Raw genomic sequence first — 15324 nt, 5'->3', positions numbered from 1 at the left:
TTATGCGCTTCCTTAGGGGCATAGCCTCGAATATATCCCTCAACAGATTGTAATCTTGCAGTGTGAATCTTAACACCCCTGTGATCCTGACGCAGTTTAGTCTGTGTGCCTTTCCTTGTTCCTTGGTCCAAGTACTCTCCCCCACAGCCTTCCACCATACCAGTGTATGTCAGCACTGTTCTCATAATCGCCGTATATATCTAGGATTTCATCTGGTGCTAACTCCCCACTTCTACCGAACATCCTGTTATATTCTTAATCGGGCCATATTACTCAGCGAGTGATTGACTTTGAATTATGTCGACATGTTGAACATGCCGAGCGTGATGTATACCTTTGATGGGCCTTCAGGCGTTTGTGATGTTGACGTACGGCTGCAAATGGGTCGGCATTTACTGCCTTCTAGCATAGATGAGAGGTTTGTGACGAATGGGGTACAAGTGACCATAATTCAATTGCAATTATGGTCACTTGCAGGCATCGACGGACTCGAGTTACTAAAAGCGGCCTTGGTGCAGAAGAGATCGAAACCTGAACTGAGACCTTTGTGCGGAAAGTATTAGGGAGACAGCATCAGCATTGTCTTTAGATGACTTCAGATAGACGACTGGATGAGCACGGTGAATGATATGCTCTTAGGTGGACGTCGAAAAGCTAAACTGAGTAAGGTCAGGTGGTGGATCAGTGAGCTTGAAACGATGCGGCAGAATGTCTGGCGTCTGCGGAAATGATTCCAAAAGAAAATTAGCCCATGAAAATTCCTTTAAGGAACAGGGGCAAGCTGCTCATACATGAGTGCTCTCCAATGCATGCTTTAAGCTCAATGATAAGGGCCCTCCTATTTATAGTCCAGTCCGAAAGGCGTGCAACACCTTTTGGGGGAGAAGTTTTTACATTTCATAGGAGGGTATCGTGACCAATAGAAAGAAAGGAGTTTAAGGTAGTGCTCCGCTTCTAACCAAGAAGGTGAAGACGTCGAAATACGTAGAATAAAATTGGTACTCATGTAGGGGGACCTTGTCAGACGCATTTATTCATCCGTAGAGCTCGCAGGTTTGGGTCATGATGGTAGGTATCTGCGTTATACTCGAAATTCGTGGTTGGTTTCCATAACTAAAACGCAACACTTACCATTGGACCTGGGAAATGCTGCACTCATGGCAGATTCGAAGAGAGACGACAATGTGAATACCATAACCGACAACGTTCTTCTTTTTCGATCCAGTAGTAAATATATTATTGTCTGCAAATCTTATCCATCCTTTCTGTCACTCTTTTACAGTAGAAAATTGCAAATTTTGCCCATGAAAATTCCATTAAGGAACAGGGGCAAACTTCTCGCATATCAATGAGTGCAGTTCGATTTAAGTTTAAGCATAATGAGGCACCTGTAAATTCAATTTTCTATCAACTAAAACTTTTGCCATTTGAAAATCCGTCTGAAGGTCCTTCTCGGCACTACCTAATGTACGAATACGTCTTCAAGACAGCCCACTAAGAAAACCTAGCTGCAGTAGTTTATACAATGTTCTCACAGCCAGGTCCCTAATGTACAGATCGATGGATTAGACTCACAACAAAACCTCCATGAACCTTGTCGCAGGTGGTGCACGCGGCACAATGTGGAATAGAACTGAAAAAAAGATAAGAAATATGCCGTGTGAGAACGGAGAACGAATTGCACTACAGCCAAAAAGTTTTGATTTAATTACTTAAGTATCTAAATGTAGGCCATCGTGGAGCAGAGGTTAGCATGTCCGTCTATGACGCCCAACTCCTGGGTTCAAATCCCGGGGTGAACATAACAAAATACATTTCAGCGGTGTTGATCCCCTAATTAATCTTGTTTACATTTTTAAGGTATTCTGCTATGTTAAAACTTTTCTACCAAGAGGTGTCGCTACACGGCACGCTGTTTGGACTCGTCATACGAAATTTAATTAGTACTTACTAAATGGTACATCCAGGAAACCTAAATGGAACATCCAGGAAAACTTATTTAACGTTAATATCTCCTTCATGTCTTCTCTAAGAAGTACATAATTAAATTCCCTTAATATAATCGAAATTAATTTCTTTATTCATGCGAACACAAACGGACAAAAGATAAAAAAACTATAATCACCTAAGAAGAGTTCTTAAAAGCTCTGTTTCTTTAATGCGTCCTTCCACTTTCAGGACATCCGCTCATTACATCCATCCATCCGTCCATCTTTGCACTTGTTCTTCTTATTTCTTTAATTTTGTTTTCAAATGTTTAACTTGAATCTTGAAATATTCAATGCTTGCCCAAGGATGTGGTGGTTCGTTTGTTTTTTGGCTTGAAAATGAAAGCGCAGTTGTAAGGCAACTTAATTTAACATGTTGTTTGCAATGAAAGAACAAGAAGAACAAAAACAAGATTGGAACAACAGTTGAACAAGAAGAAAACAAGTAAAAGCGTGCTAAGTTCGGTCGGACCGAATCTTATATACCATCCACCTTGAATCGCATTTGTAAAGTCCTTTGCCCGGTATCTCTTCACAGGCAAAAAAAGGAAAACGGTATAACAGTTGAAGCTATATCAAGTTATGGACCCATTCATGCCATACTTAGTTTGGATGTTGGAGACCATAGTGCAAAATCTCAGTCAAATCCAAAAAAAAAAATGCGGCCTATAGTCAAGAACTTAAATCGGGAAATCATGAAATATAGCCGGAAGATTGGTTTATATGGGAGCTATATAGGGTTATGGACCGATTCAGACCATATTTGGCACGTATGTTGAAAATCATAGGAAAATACGTTTTGCAAAATTTCAGCTTAATCAGTCAAGAATTGCGCCATCTAGCGGCTCAAGAAGTGCAATCGGGAGATCTGTTTATATGGAAGCTATATCAGGTTTCAGAGTGATTCAGTTTATACTTGGCCCCTATGGTGGAGGTCATTGTACATAACTTTATCAAAATCGGATACGAATTGCGCCCTCTAGAGGCTCAGGAAGTATAATTTGGAGATCGGTTTATATGGGAGCTATAACAGGTTTCGGACCAATTCGAATCAAAATCGAATAAGAATTGCGCCCTTTAGAGGTTCAGGAAGTAAAATTTGGAGATCGGTTTATATGGGAGCTATTGTATATCAGGTTTTGGACCAATTCGAACCAAACTTGGCACATCTGTTAAATGTCATAGCAAACGTCATAGTAAAAACTTTCATCCAAATTGGATAAGAACTGCCATCTCTAGAGGCTCAAGAGGTAAATTCGAGAGATCGGTTTATATGAGAGCTATCGCAACCGATGTTCTCTAATGGGAAGTGTTTGTGCAAAATTTCAAGCGCCTAGCTGTACTCCTTCAAAAGTTAGCGTGCTTTCCAAAGACCCACAGATGGTCATGGCTAAATCGACCAAAAAAATGTCATTGCGATGAAGAATTGATATACTTTATGTGGTCTTAGACCAATACTTCGATGTGTTACTAACGAAATGACGAAGTGAGTATACCCTCATCCTATGGTGGAGGGTATACAAAATTAATATTAAATCTATGTTCGTTGTAGCACTTTTCTATGACAACTTTACTACAGCCACAGCGGACACAGCATCAAAGAATCATGAGTGTAAAGTTGAATATACAACCTTCCCTCCCAGCCTTGATGGTGGAATGGATGGATGGCATTAAAGTTTATGGTGTTCTTACTTTCCTTTCTTTTCCCAATTCTTTAGCCTTTTCAAAGCAGAGATTTTTGAAGCTTAAGTGATTTTAGGTGGCAAAATATAGGCTTTATGTAAAAGGGTGTACTGCAAGTGGTGGGGATATATAGAAGAAAATCTAAGGATAACAATGAAATAAAAAAGTTAAAAAGTGCTATATTCAGCCGTTTTGGAATCTTGGGTACCCACCATCATGGACTTCGCTAAAAATTGTCCTATTAATCCAGTTTGTATTTGAATTATTTCATAAGTAATCAAATCGGGTATTGATTGAGGCTTGTAGGAGTTCAAGTCAAATCCACGGATCGGTTTATATGGGGGCTATATCAGTAAATAGACCGATTCGGATCATACTTGTCATGGATGTTGGAAGTCAGAATAGAATTTTCAGCAAATCAAATGAAAATTAAAGTTCCTAGGGGTTCGAAAAGACAAATCAGGGAATAGGTTTATATGGGGGCTATATCCGTTTATAGACCGATTTGGACCGTACTTGGCATATATGTTCGATGTCATATCAGAAGTCTTTTTACCAAATTTCAGCTAACTTGGATAACAATTGAGGCTTCAAGGGGCTCAAGAAGACAAATCCGGGAATCGCTTTATATGGGGGCTATAACAGTTTATAGACCGATTTGGATCATACTTGACATGTATGTTGGAAGACATATCAGAAGTCCTTCTATCAAATTTCAGCCAAATTAGATGAAAATTGAGGCTTCTAGGGGCTCAAGAAGACAAAGCCGGTAATCGGTTTATATGGGGGCTATATCAGTTTATTCACCGATTCGGATCATACTTGGCACGGATGTTAAAAGTGATAGTAGAAGTCTTTGAAAGAAAATTCAGCCAAATTAGATATAAATTGAGGCTTATAGGGACTCAAGAAGTCAAATCCGGGATTCGGTTTATATGGCGGTCTTATCAGTTTATAAACCAATTCGGATCATACTGGGCACGGATATCGGAAGTTATAACATAAGTCCTTGTGCCAAATCAGATGGAAATTGAGGTTTTTAAGGTCTCTAAAAATCAAAATTGGGGATCGGTTTACATCGGGGTTATGTCCAAATCTGAACCGATATGGCCCATTTGCAATCCCCAACGGCCGACATCAATAAGAAGTAACGGTGCAAAATTTCGACCGGCTAGCTTTATGCAATCGACCGTTGTCGTGATTTCAACGGACGGAGGGACCTACTAAAAATTATAAACGGTGATTTTTCAAGAGTTATAGGAAAGTATTTCCACATAAAATTCAGAAAAATGCATGAAATCTTTATTTGGATTAAGGGGCACATAATTTAATGTTTGAAGGTTTTTTTTAATGCAAATGTTGACCCTGACTGCGCCTCAAATCGTCCATCTGCTTAGACCAATTTTGGCATACTCTTTCCAACATTTCGGCCGGTATCTCACGAAAAAATACTTCAATGTTGTGTTCCATTGTGTCGCACGATCTACGCGGCCAATTTACCGTTCCCGAACGTGAAATAATATGTTCACTCGCTTCTCAATAAGCCAATTGTTACACGTGTTGTGTGGCATGTGACACCATCTTGTTGAAACCATATGTCATGCAAGTCAAGCTCTTGCATTTTGGGGGAAAAAAAAAATGTTGGATATCATCTCACACCATTCACAGTTACTTTACAATGCGCATCATCTTTGAAGAAGTATGGTCCAATGATGCCACCAGCCCATAAACCACACAAAACTGTGATTTTCTCTGGAAGCATTGGTAGCTCTTGCAATACTTCACTCCAAAATCGACAATTCTGCTTATCAACGTACCCATTGAGCCAAAAATGAACTTCGTCGCTCAATGGAAGAAGCGCTCGATTAATTTTCTTAACAGAGCACGCATTTTGATAAAAAAATTAAATAATTTGCAAGCGTTTGGAGGCCACCGTAGAGCAGAGGTCAGCATGTCCGCCTATGATGCAGAACGCCTGGGTTCGAATCCTGCCGAGAATATCAGAAAAAATTCTCATCGGTGGTTATACCCTCCTAATGCTGGCGACATTTGTGAGTTGCTATGGCATGTTAAAACTTCTCCCTGAAGAGGTTTTGCATAGCGGCACGCAGTTTGGAATCGGCTATAAAAAGGAGGCCCCCTATCATTCAGCTTAAAATTTTAATCAGACAGCACTCAGTGATATGCGAGAAGTTTGTCCAGTTCATTAGTGGAATATGTATGGGCAAATTTGCAAGTAAGACGATTCATGGTTAAATCATAGACCGAACTGAAAAAGTTTGAGGTGAAACAAAACACGAAACGTGCGTGAGCTGTTTAAACCAGGGTTTGTCAAAAAGATAATAGCTAAAAAATCAGCCTGTAATATCTTACATTAGGTACTTGCAAAGAGAGAAATCGTGCTAAAATCAGAGCTGCGGAGTCGACATGAGTCGAATTTTTGAGGCCGGAGTCAAGTCAGAGTACGGCTTTTGAACCAGAGTCGATGTTTAGTTCGGAGTTAAGAACGCCTGCCTCGACTTTGAATCGCTCTCCGACTCCGGCTGAATACCTTGACCCCGACCCGAGGTCGGAGTCGTGGGGTAGACTCCGCAATCATGGTTGAAATTCTATGAAACTATTTTTAAAGACAAAGTTTCAATCAAAATTTCTCCACAGACAAAATTTCTTACAAATTACGACACAATTTCCTAAAGATTAGTAAAAATTTCTAAGAAATATAGTCACAAATTCATATCAACAAAATTTCTTGAAAATTTTCTCGTAGTACAAAATTTCTAGATCAAAATGCCTATGAAACTTTCTACAAAGACAAACTTTTCATGATATTGTTAATTTAAAATTTCTATGAAATTTTCTCCAAAGACAAAAATTGTATGAAATTTTCACTAAAGACAAAACTTCTACGCAGACAAAAATTCTACGCACTAAAGACAAAATTTCCACGCATTTTTCACCCAAGACAAAATTTCTACAAAATTTTTCTCTAGAGAAAAGTTGTACTTAATTTTCTCTCAAGACAAAGTTCATATGCAATGTTCTCTAAAGACACAATTTCTAAATTAAAATATCTTAGAAATTAAGAAAATATTTCTTAGCAATTAAGAAAAATTTCTTCAAAATTATCTCTTAAAGTAAAATTTCTATAAAATTTTCTCTAAAGACAAGATATGCATGAAATTTTTTTCTAACGACAAAAGTCCGTGCAATTTTCACCAAGAAGCACTTTTTTATAAAATTTCCGCTTGAAAAAGAGTCCATTAGAGATTAAGCAAAGTTTCTTAGAAATTACACAACATTTTTCAATAATTAATACACAATTTCTAGGAATTAAAGCAAATTTTAACACATTTTTGTTTAAATTATGATAAAAATATTTGAAATTCTCTCTAAAGACAAAACTTCTATTAAAATATTCAAACCACCCCAATATACGATTTTCAATATTTCTATTAAAGGAACCAATACCTTATGTATTCAAGGCTTTCATTTAAGATTATATTCACCACATGAATTATATGTCGGTTCCACCCCAATACACAGGAATATTGATGATGTGACACAAAAGAACGGAAGGAAGAAACCAGAAATGTGACCTTGAACTTTTTTGTGTAGCTACTTTATTACATTTTATTTTTACAATTTTACATGAGGGGAATTCGAACGGACTGAACCAACTCACGAACAAATGAAGGAAAAGAAAAATAAAAAGAAACTCATTTTCATTGGTTATAGAAGAAAAGCAACCAAGACAAACACACACACACACACTGACAGCAATACCTTTTGGGGTTTAGTCATTACAAAGATTTAGGAAATCATTTATGTACTGAAAACATAAGGCACGCTTGTTGACGCAAAGGAATTAGAGAATACATTGAGAAACGGATTTCTACGTTTTAGTTTCGATAAAGTTTTCAACGGTTACGATTATGCGGCTGTTCGATGTTAGTCATGCAGCCCATACATGACTTACCCCCTACTCCCCTAGACAAGTGCTGTAGCTATTGAATATTCAGGGCCAAATAAACAGAAAAAATTGTTATAACAAGTAATGCCATTATCGTAAAGTACACATCTTATTACCATGCTAGTTTTTGAAGTTGAGCATTGGAGTACCATCAATTGTTTCATCACCCACCAATTGGTACCATTCGCTTTGGTTGCCTTAAGCGACTAATGTGTGTTTTTGATGTACAACTTAACAAATAGATAAAGTTTTTTTTATCAGAAGGTTTTTCGTGGTTACTGTTCATGAGAATTGTTGGCCATTTATTCGAGCATGATTGCTTCAATATGCTAATTGTATGATTTGTTTACATAGTTAAGATATGAAGGAACATTATAAAGCAAAACTATATTGAATAATATTTTTTTCGTCAAAATAATTGTCTTTCTTTAGAGAACATTTCATACAAGTTTCTTCTTTATAAAAAATCCAAAGAAATTGTTTCTTTAGAGAAAATTGTATAAAAATTTTGTCTTTATAGAAAATTTCACAGAAATTTTTTCATTAGAAATTTTTGCTTGGGGGAAATTTCACAGGAATTTTTTCCTAAAGAAAATTTCATAGTTTTTCCTTTAGAGAAAATTTCATAGGAATTGTTCCTTCATTTTTCAAGTTTTTGCCTGTTACATTTAATTTATACAATTTTTGTTTGTTAACAAAAAAAAATTGTTTCTTCCGAAAAAATTTCATAGAAATTTTCTCTTTAGAGAAAAATTCTTAGAAATTTTTTCTTTAGAGAAAATTTTATAGACATTTTTTCTATAGAGAAAATTGCATAGAAATTTTTTCTGTAGAGAAAATTTCATAGAAATTTTTCTTCAGAGAAAATTTCATAGAAATTTTTCTTAGAGAAAATTTCATAGAAATAGTTTCTTTAGAGAAAATTTCATAGATTTTTTTTTTTTTTAGAGAAAATTTCATAGAAATTTTTTCTTTAGAGAAAATTTCATAGAAATTTTTTCTTTAGAGAAAATTTCATAGAAATTTTTGTAGAGAAAATTTTTAGAAATTTTTTCTTCAGAGATAATTTTATAGGAATAGCAATTTTTTCTTTAGAGAAGGTTAGGTTAGGTGAGGTTTAAGTGGCAGTACCTGGCTGTCTGAGAAGTTATTTATGCTAATCGTCGTAAAGACATTATATCTTAGACATTCCACCACTTCCTTAATTGCAAGGATCTCTGCTTGATACATACTGCAGTGGTCGGATAACCTTTTCGATATGGCTAGTTCTAGATCTTTAGAGTACATCCCATAGCCCACCTGGTCGTTTAGTTTGGAACCATCCGTATAGAAGTCTGTGTAACTTCTGTTACCAGGGAAAGCGGCTCAGGAAGGGTGTAATTCACACTGCCTGGAACATCGGATATTGTATCAAGTATAACACAGTGTCCGTGTCCGCAACATGACCAATGAGAAAGCTCCCTTAACCTCACGGCAGTGGTCGCTGCAATTTGGGTAGCCACAATGTCCAGAGGCATAAAATATAGCATTAAATTCAGTCCATCAAATGGTGTCGTCGTCAGTGCGTCTGTGATGCACAAACAAGCCATCCTTTGGATCCGGTTGACTATTTAACAGTAACTGGACTTTTGAAGCGTCATTCACCGGACCACTACATCATTAGCCTTATAGGTCTGACAACTGCAGTATATACGCGTGACGCGCGGTCTAAACCCCCAACTTTTGCCAATGGCCTTCTTTTAGTTATATAGGGCAAGAGTTGGCCTTATTGCCCTTTGCAGAATTTTGAATTTGAAGTCAAATTTCCTGACCAGCAAAACACCCAGGTATTTTGCTCTTTCTGTAAATGGAACATTCTCTCCACCCAGGGAGACAGGTTCCACTGTAGGTAACTTGTATCTTCTGCTGAAAAGAACTAATTCTGTCTTGCACGGATTTATACCCAGACCACTTTCGGTAGCCCACTTTGCTGTTGCACGTAGATCTTCCTGAAGTATATCTCTGAGAGTGCTGGGAAACTTTCCCCTAACCGCAATTGTCACGTCATCAGCATACGCGACCACTTTTACGCGCCTTTCTTCCAGAAACAATAATATATTGTTAATGGCTATATTCCAAAGTAGAGGAGACAGTACACCTCTTTGAGGTGTTCCTCTGCTGACCCATCTTTTTAGATCCACAGATTCCATGCTTGCCGTAATGCACCTTTTAGTTAGTAAGTCATTAACAAACTTTCTTACGGTAGAGTTGATGCCTAGAAACTCCAACTGCTTCATGATTGACGTCGCTTTTACATTATTGAAAGCAACTTCAATCTCTAGAAATGCTAATATTGTATATTCTTTGACAGCGAGAGAATCCTCTATATAGTCGACTAGGTCGTTAAGGGCTGTTTCAGTGGATTTGACTTTACTATATGCATGCTGTTGCCGCGACAGGCGATATCCAGAGATCTTTGCCTTAACATTAAATTTAGTGCTTCAGATGGTGTCAATTTCAGGACGGCTGTGATGCACAAACAAGCCATCCTTTGGATCCGGTTTTGTATTGAGCAGTAGGTGGACTTTTGAAGCGCCGTCCACCAGACCACAACACCATAAAGCACTATAGGTCTGACAACTGCAGTATATACCCAATGCATGACACGAGGTCTGAACCCTAACAACCTCTCAAGAGTCTTCAGCATAAAAGATAATAGACTAATGCGACGAAAATCGTTCGCCTTCGTGTGGTAGGGTTTTCCTGCTTTCGGAATGAAAATTACCTTCGTGTCCCTCCATCCCACAGGTATATATGACATTCTGATAAAAGCAGAGTATATCTCCTTAAGCCAGGGAACCAGTCTATCAGACACTGCTTGTAATTCAACCGGTGATACATCATCGGGGCCTGGCGACTTAAAGGAGTCGAAACTTCTTATCGCCCAAAGAATTTTTGGCTCAGAAACAATTTCCCAACAACAATTGTTATTGAAAAATTCATAGAAATGTTTTCTTTAGAGAAAATTTCATAGAATGTTTATCCTTAGAGAATTTTAAAGAAATTTTTTTCTTTAGTGAACATTTTTTTAAATTATTTTTTCAGAGACATTTTGATAGAAATATTTTCTTTACAGCAAATTTCATAGTTTTTTTTTAAGAAAATTTTATGATTTGTTTTTTAAGAGAAAAATTCTTTAGAGAAAATTTTATCGTAATGCAAAAAAATTTTTTTTAGAAAAAATTTAATAAAAATTTTGTTTATGGAAATTTTTATTAAATCTTTGATTTTAGAGAAAAATTTCCTTAAAATTTTATCTTTAGAAAAAAATTATTGAATTATAAATTGTGAGCCAAATAAAAGATGATATACCCACTTCCTCTTATTGTGGGGGTATATAAATGGTCAGTTATTATCCAATATCACACATTCCTGCATATATTATAGACATTACATAAATTTTATACGACCATTGGTGTTTTTAATGTATTCACGGTTTGCTTAAACAACTTAATTTCTTCGAAAATGTCACATTTGACGCTTGAAGAGATGGAGTACGACTTTAAAGAAGATTGAATGAAATGAGTTCAACAAACTTTTGTTTGCTACATGATTCATCAAAAAAAACGTACAAGACCTACACGTATAGAAACCTGAAGAAAACTAGTAAGGAAAGGCAAAAATCGGGCGGAGCCGACTGTATAGTACCCTACACCACCGAGTCTACCTTTTGCTTCTGATAGATAGAACCTAGTCAGACTTTAATCTCGAATACCTATTGAAATAGTGATGATTAAGCCACCGTAGCGCAGAGGTAAGCATGTCCGCCTATGACGCGGAACGCTTGGGTTCGAATACTGGCGAGAACATCAGAAAAAAATGTCATTGGTGGTTTTCACTCTTCTCTCCAAAGAGGTGTCGCATGTTCGGCACGCCGTTCGGACTCGGCTATAAAAAGGAGAATCCTTATCATTGAGCTAACCGGACTGCATTCATTGATATGTGAGAAATTTGACCCTATTCCTTAGCGGAATGTTCATAGGCAAAATTTGCAATTTTACCACAGTGGTGATTTAGGGTAACAAAAGCTAATTTAGTAATTGATTTTTAAACAAAAAAAATTGCCCAAGTCAATAGAATTCTTAAAACTTAATAAGTGTGTCAATAAGTGTGTAAATAAATCTGAAAACGCCATTCGATTTAGGCATATACTCACTGATTTTATGTTAAAGGCAAATATTGTACGTACCTGAAATGAAATAAAGGAATAAGACGTTAATATTAAAAAATTAATGGTTCTAAAAGTGGGATGTGTGGAATAATGATAAGAAATGGAAAAAATAATTTCGTAAGCTCTTGGAAAAAAAATTCTATCCTCGGGCATATTCGAATTTTAATTTTTATACACTCTACCATAGGATGGAGGTATACTAATTTCTTCATTCTGTTTGTAACTTCTCGAAATATTCGTCTAAGACCCCATAAAGTATGTATACGTATTCTTGATCGTCATGACATTTTAAGTCGATCTAGCCATGTCCGTCCGTCTGCCTTTCGAAAGCACGCTAACGTTAGAAGGATTAAAGCAAGCCGCTTGAAAGTTTGCACAAATACTTCTTATTAGTGTAGGTCGGTTGGGATTGTAAATTCACCATATCGGTCTATGTTTTGATATAGCTGCCATTTAAACCAATCTTGGATCTTGACTTTTTGAGCCTCAAGAGGGCGCAATTTCTATCCGACTTGGCTGAAATTTTGCATGAGGTGCTTTGTTATGCTTTCCAGCTACTGTGCTAAGTATGGTTCAAATCGTTTCATAACCTGATATAGCTGTCATAAAAACCATGCTGGGGTCTTGACTTCTTGAGCCTCTAGAAGGCGCAATTCCTACCTGATTTGGCGGAAATTTGGCATCACGTATTTCGTTATAGCTGTCATAAAAACCATGCTGGGGTCTTGACTTCTTGAGCCTCTAGAAGGCGCAATTCCTACCTGATTTGGCGGAAATTTGGCATCACGTGTTTCGTTATGACTGGCAACAACTGCGCTAAGTGTGGTTGGAATCGGTACATAACCTGATGTAGCAATAGTTTGGGTTGCCCAAAAAGTAATTGCGGATTTTTTTAAAAGAAAGTAAATGCATTTTTAATAAAACTTAGAATGAACTTTAAATGAATATATTTTTTTATACTTTTTTCTAAAGCAAGCTAAAAGTAACAGCTGATAACTGACAAAAGAAAGAATGCAATTACAGAGTCACAAGCTGTGAAAAAATTTGTCAACACGGACTATATGAAAATCCGCAATTACTTTTTGGATAACCCAATATAAACCGAACTGGGATCATGACTTCTTGAACCTCTAGAGGGCGTAATTATTATTGGATTTGGCTGAAATTTTGTACAACGACTTCTCCTAAGTCCTTCAACATAAGTGTCAAATATGGTCTGAATCTCTCTTTAGCCTGATACAGCTCCCATATAAACCGATCGCCCTATTTTATTTCTTAAGCCCCTAAGGGTGCAATACTTATTCGAATTGGCTGAAATTTTACACGATGACTTCTTTTATGGTCTTCAACATTCAATTCAATTATGGTCCTATTCGGATTACAACTTGATAAAGCTCCAATAGCATAGCAATTCTTTACTTTTATCCATGGTGGAGGGTATATAAGATTCGGACAGGCCGAACAGGCCGCTATCAATGACATATTTACACCCTACACAACTACTGTGGTACAGGGTATTATAACTTAGTGAATTTGTTTGTTACACCCAGAAGGAAGAAAGATAGACGCATTGATAGTTACACCGATCGATTCTGAATCACTTTCTGGTTCGATTTAGCTATGTCCGTCTGTCTGTCCGTCAGTCCATATTAACTTGTCTTCAAATTTGGCCCTGAGACGACCTCTTTTGAAATTGGAAAAAATCGCTTCAGATTTGGATATAGCTCCCATATATATGTTCGTCCATTTTGGACAATTTGTAAACCTATTCTCACGAAATTTTGCACGAGGGATTTTCTTATAAGTCTCGACATTATTGGTTCAGATTCAGATAAAGCTCTCATATATATGTTCGTCCGATTTGACTAAAATTGCAATTATATCTTCATTTGTAAACCTATTCTAACGAATCTTTGCATTCTCGAGACTTAATGTCTCGATATTATTGGTGAATTTCATAGAAATCTGTTCAGACTTAGATGTACCTCCCATATATATGTTCCTCCGATTTGGACAAGTGTTATTGCAATAGTTTGGTCATTTGTTAACCGATTCACACTTAAATTGGCACAAAGGATTCCCTTATTAAATACATCCGGTATTGCCATTGAATTTAATAGAAATCAGTTCAGATTTAGATATAGCTCCCGCATATATTTTTGTTCCATTTTGAATAATACTCAATTATTTAGTAATTTCAGGCGCCTAGCTTTACTCTTTCGAAAGTTAGCGTGCTTTCGACAGACAGACGGACGGACGGACCGACATGACAAGATCGGCTTAAAATGTCATGACGATCAAGATTATATTCACTTTATGGAGTCTTAGACGAATATTTGGAGGAGTTTCAAACAAAATGACGAAATTAGTATACCCTCATCCTACGGTTAAGGGTATAAAAATCTGTTTAAAATATACTAAAAACAAGAATTTGTTGTATAAATTAGAAGTCAAGAATTTCGGGGAAACGCCCTCTGGGGGGATAGCTTAGGTTAGGTAAGAGTGGCAGTCCTTTACAGACTCACTTAGACAATTTTAAGTCCATTGTGATACCACAGTAGTGACAGACCAAGGCTTCTGGCGGGAATCGAACCCATGACCCCTGCACTGGTAATCCAAGCACCAACTACCAACCCGGCTGATATTCTCGCCAGGATTAGAATCTAGGCTTTTAGCGTCTTAGACGACACGGTAGCGCCGAGGTTTGCAAAATATACGGTAATGGAGGCCATCTGTCCCCCAAAAACCCCCAATCGAACGTATGGGCCGATACAGCTAAAACAAGGACTAAATTGAAAGGCCTTTGGTAGAAGAGAACAAATCTTAACCCAGGAAAGACCATTAGGTGTTTAAAAATGTTGCGTCCGGACCCATGACCTCAAAAGCCTTGATCTACATGGCATTAGCTTCAAAATACTTTCAGAAACATTTATTTGCAAATAGCCTTTTTAAAGTGTAACGTTATGTCCAAACTGCGGTTCGTATGACCATCCTTAAAAACAAAATATATCGATTTCTATAACGAATTCAGAAAAAAAATTTAATTTAAGGAATTCTGCTACCTTAGGGCATTCTTTTGAAAGCCACTTTTAGGATTTAATCTTTTCTAGAAATGCCCGAAAAACGCCTTTCAAATATTTTGTCAAAATTGTAAGTCAATTCACAGCTGTACAAATGAAGCTATAGAAGTGAGACCAACTGTAACGGGTTCTTTCGACACAGTTTACGCTGGAAGCTTGCTTTGGATTGTCAAATTTTCCAAAATTCGCCCAAAAAATCGCTGAGATATATTAATTTTAATTTTGTGTTTCATTCTCACCCATTCCTGGTTCAAAATAACTTTAACTTCACACCCCTTTTCTCTCTAAAGACAAAATCTCAATAAAAATTTCAAAGAAAATTTTCAGCAATATTTTTCTACAAATTTTCCCACATTTAAACGAATTTTTTTCTAATATAAAATTTCATTTCCA

General features: G+C 36.8%; 2 protein-coding genes across 3 annotated transcripts in view; one reads left to right on the top strand and one right to left on the bottom strand.

The window, feature by feature from the left end:
* The window catches only part of LOC106085895 (bromodomain-containing protein DDB_G0270170), a 252082-nt gene that overhangs the window by 99511 nt on the left and 137247 nt on the right, over window positions 1-15324 (bottom strand). The gene's annotated exons all lie outside the window — the stretch shown is intronic.
* Window positions 327-15324, top strand: part of LOC131996676 (carboxypeptidase B) — a 37366-nt gene continuing 22368 nt past the window's right edge. The window contains exon 1 of the mRNA XM_059366343.1: window positions 327-418. Within this exon, the coding sequence (XP_059222326.1) occupies window positions 327-418 (92 nt within the window). The remainder of the gene's footprint in view (window positions 419-15324) is intronic.

This window comes from Stomoxys calcitrans, chromosome 4, assembly GCF_963082655.1.
Source record: "Stomoxys calcitrans chromosome 4, idStoCalc2.1, whole genome shotgun sequence".
In the NCBI taxonomy this organism is placed as follows: Eukaryota; Metazoa; Arthropoda; class Insecta; order Diptera; family Muscidae; genus Stomoxys; species Stomoxys calcitrans.
Note: the sequence above shows the minus strand (reverse complement) of the source record. Positions and strands in the feature narration are given on the sequence as shown.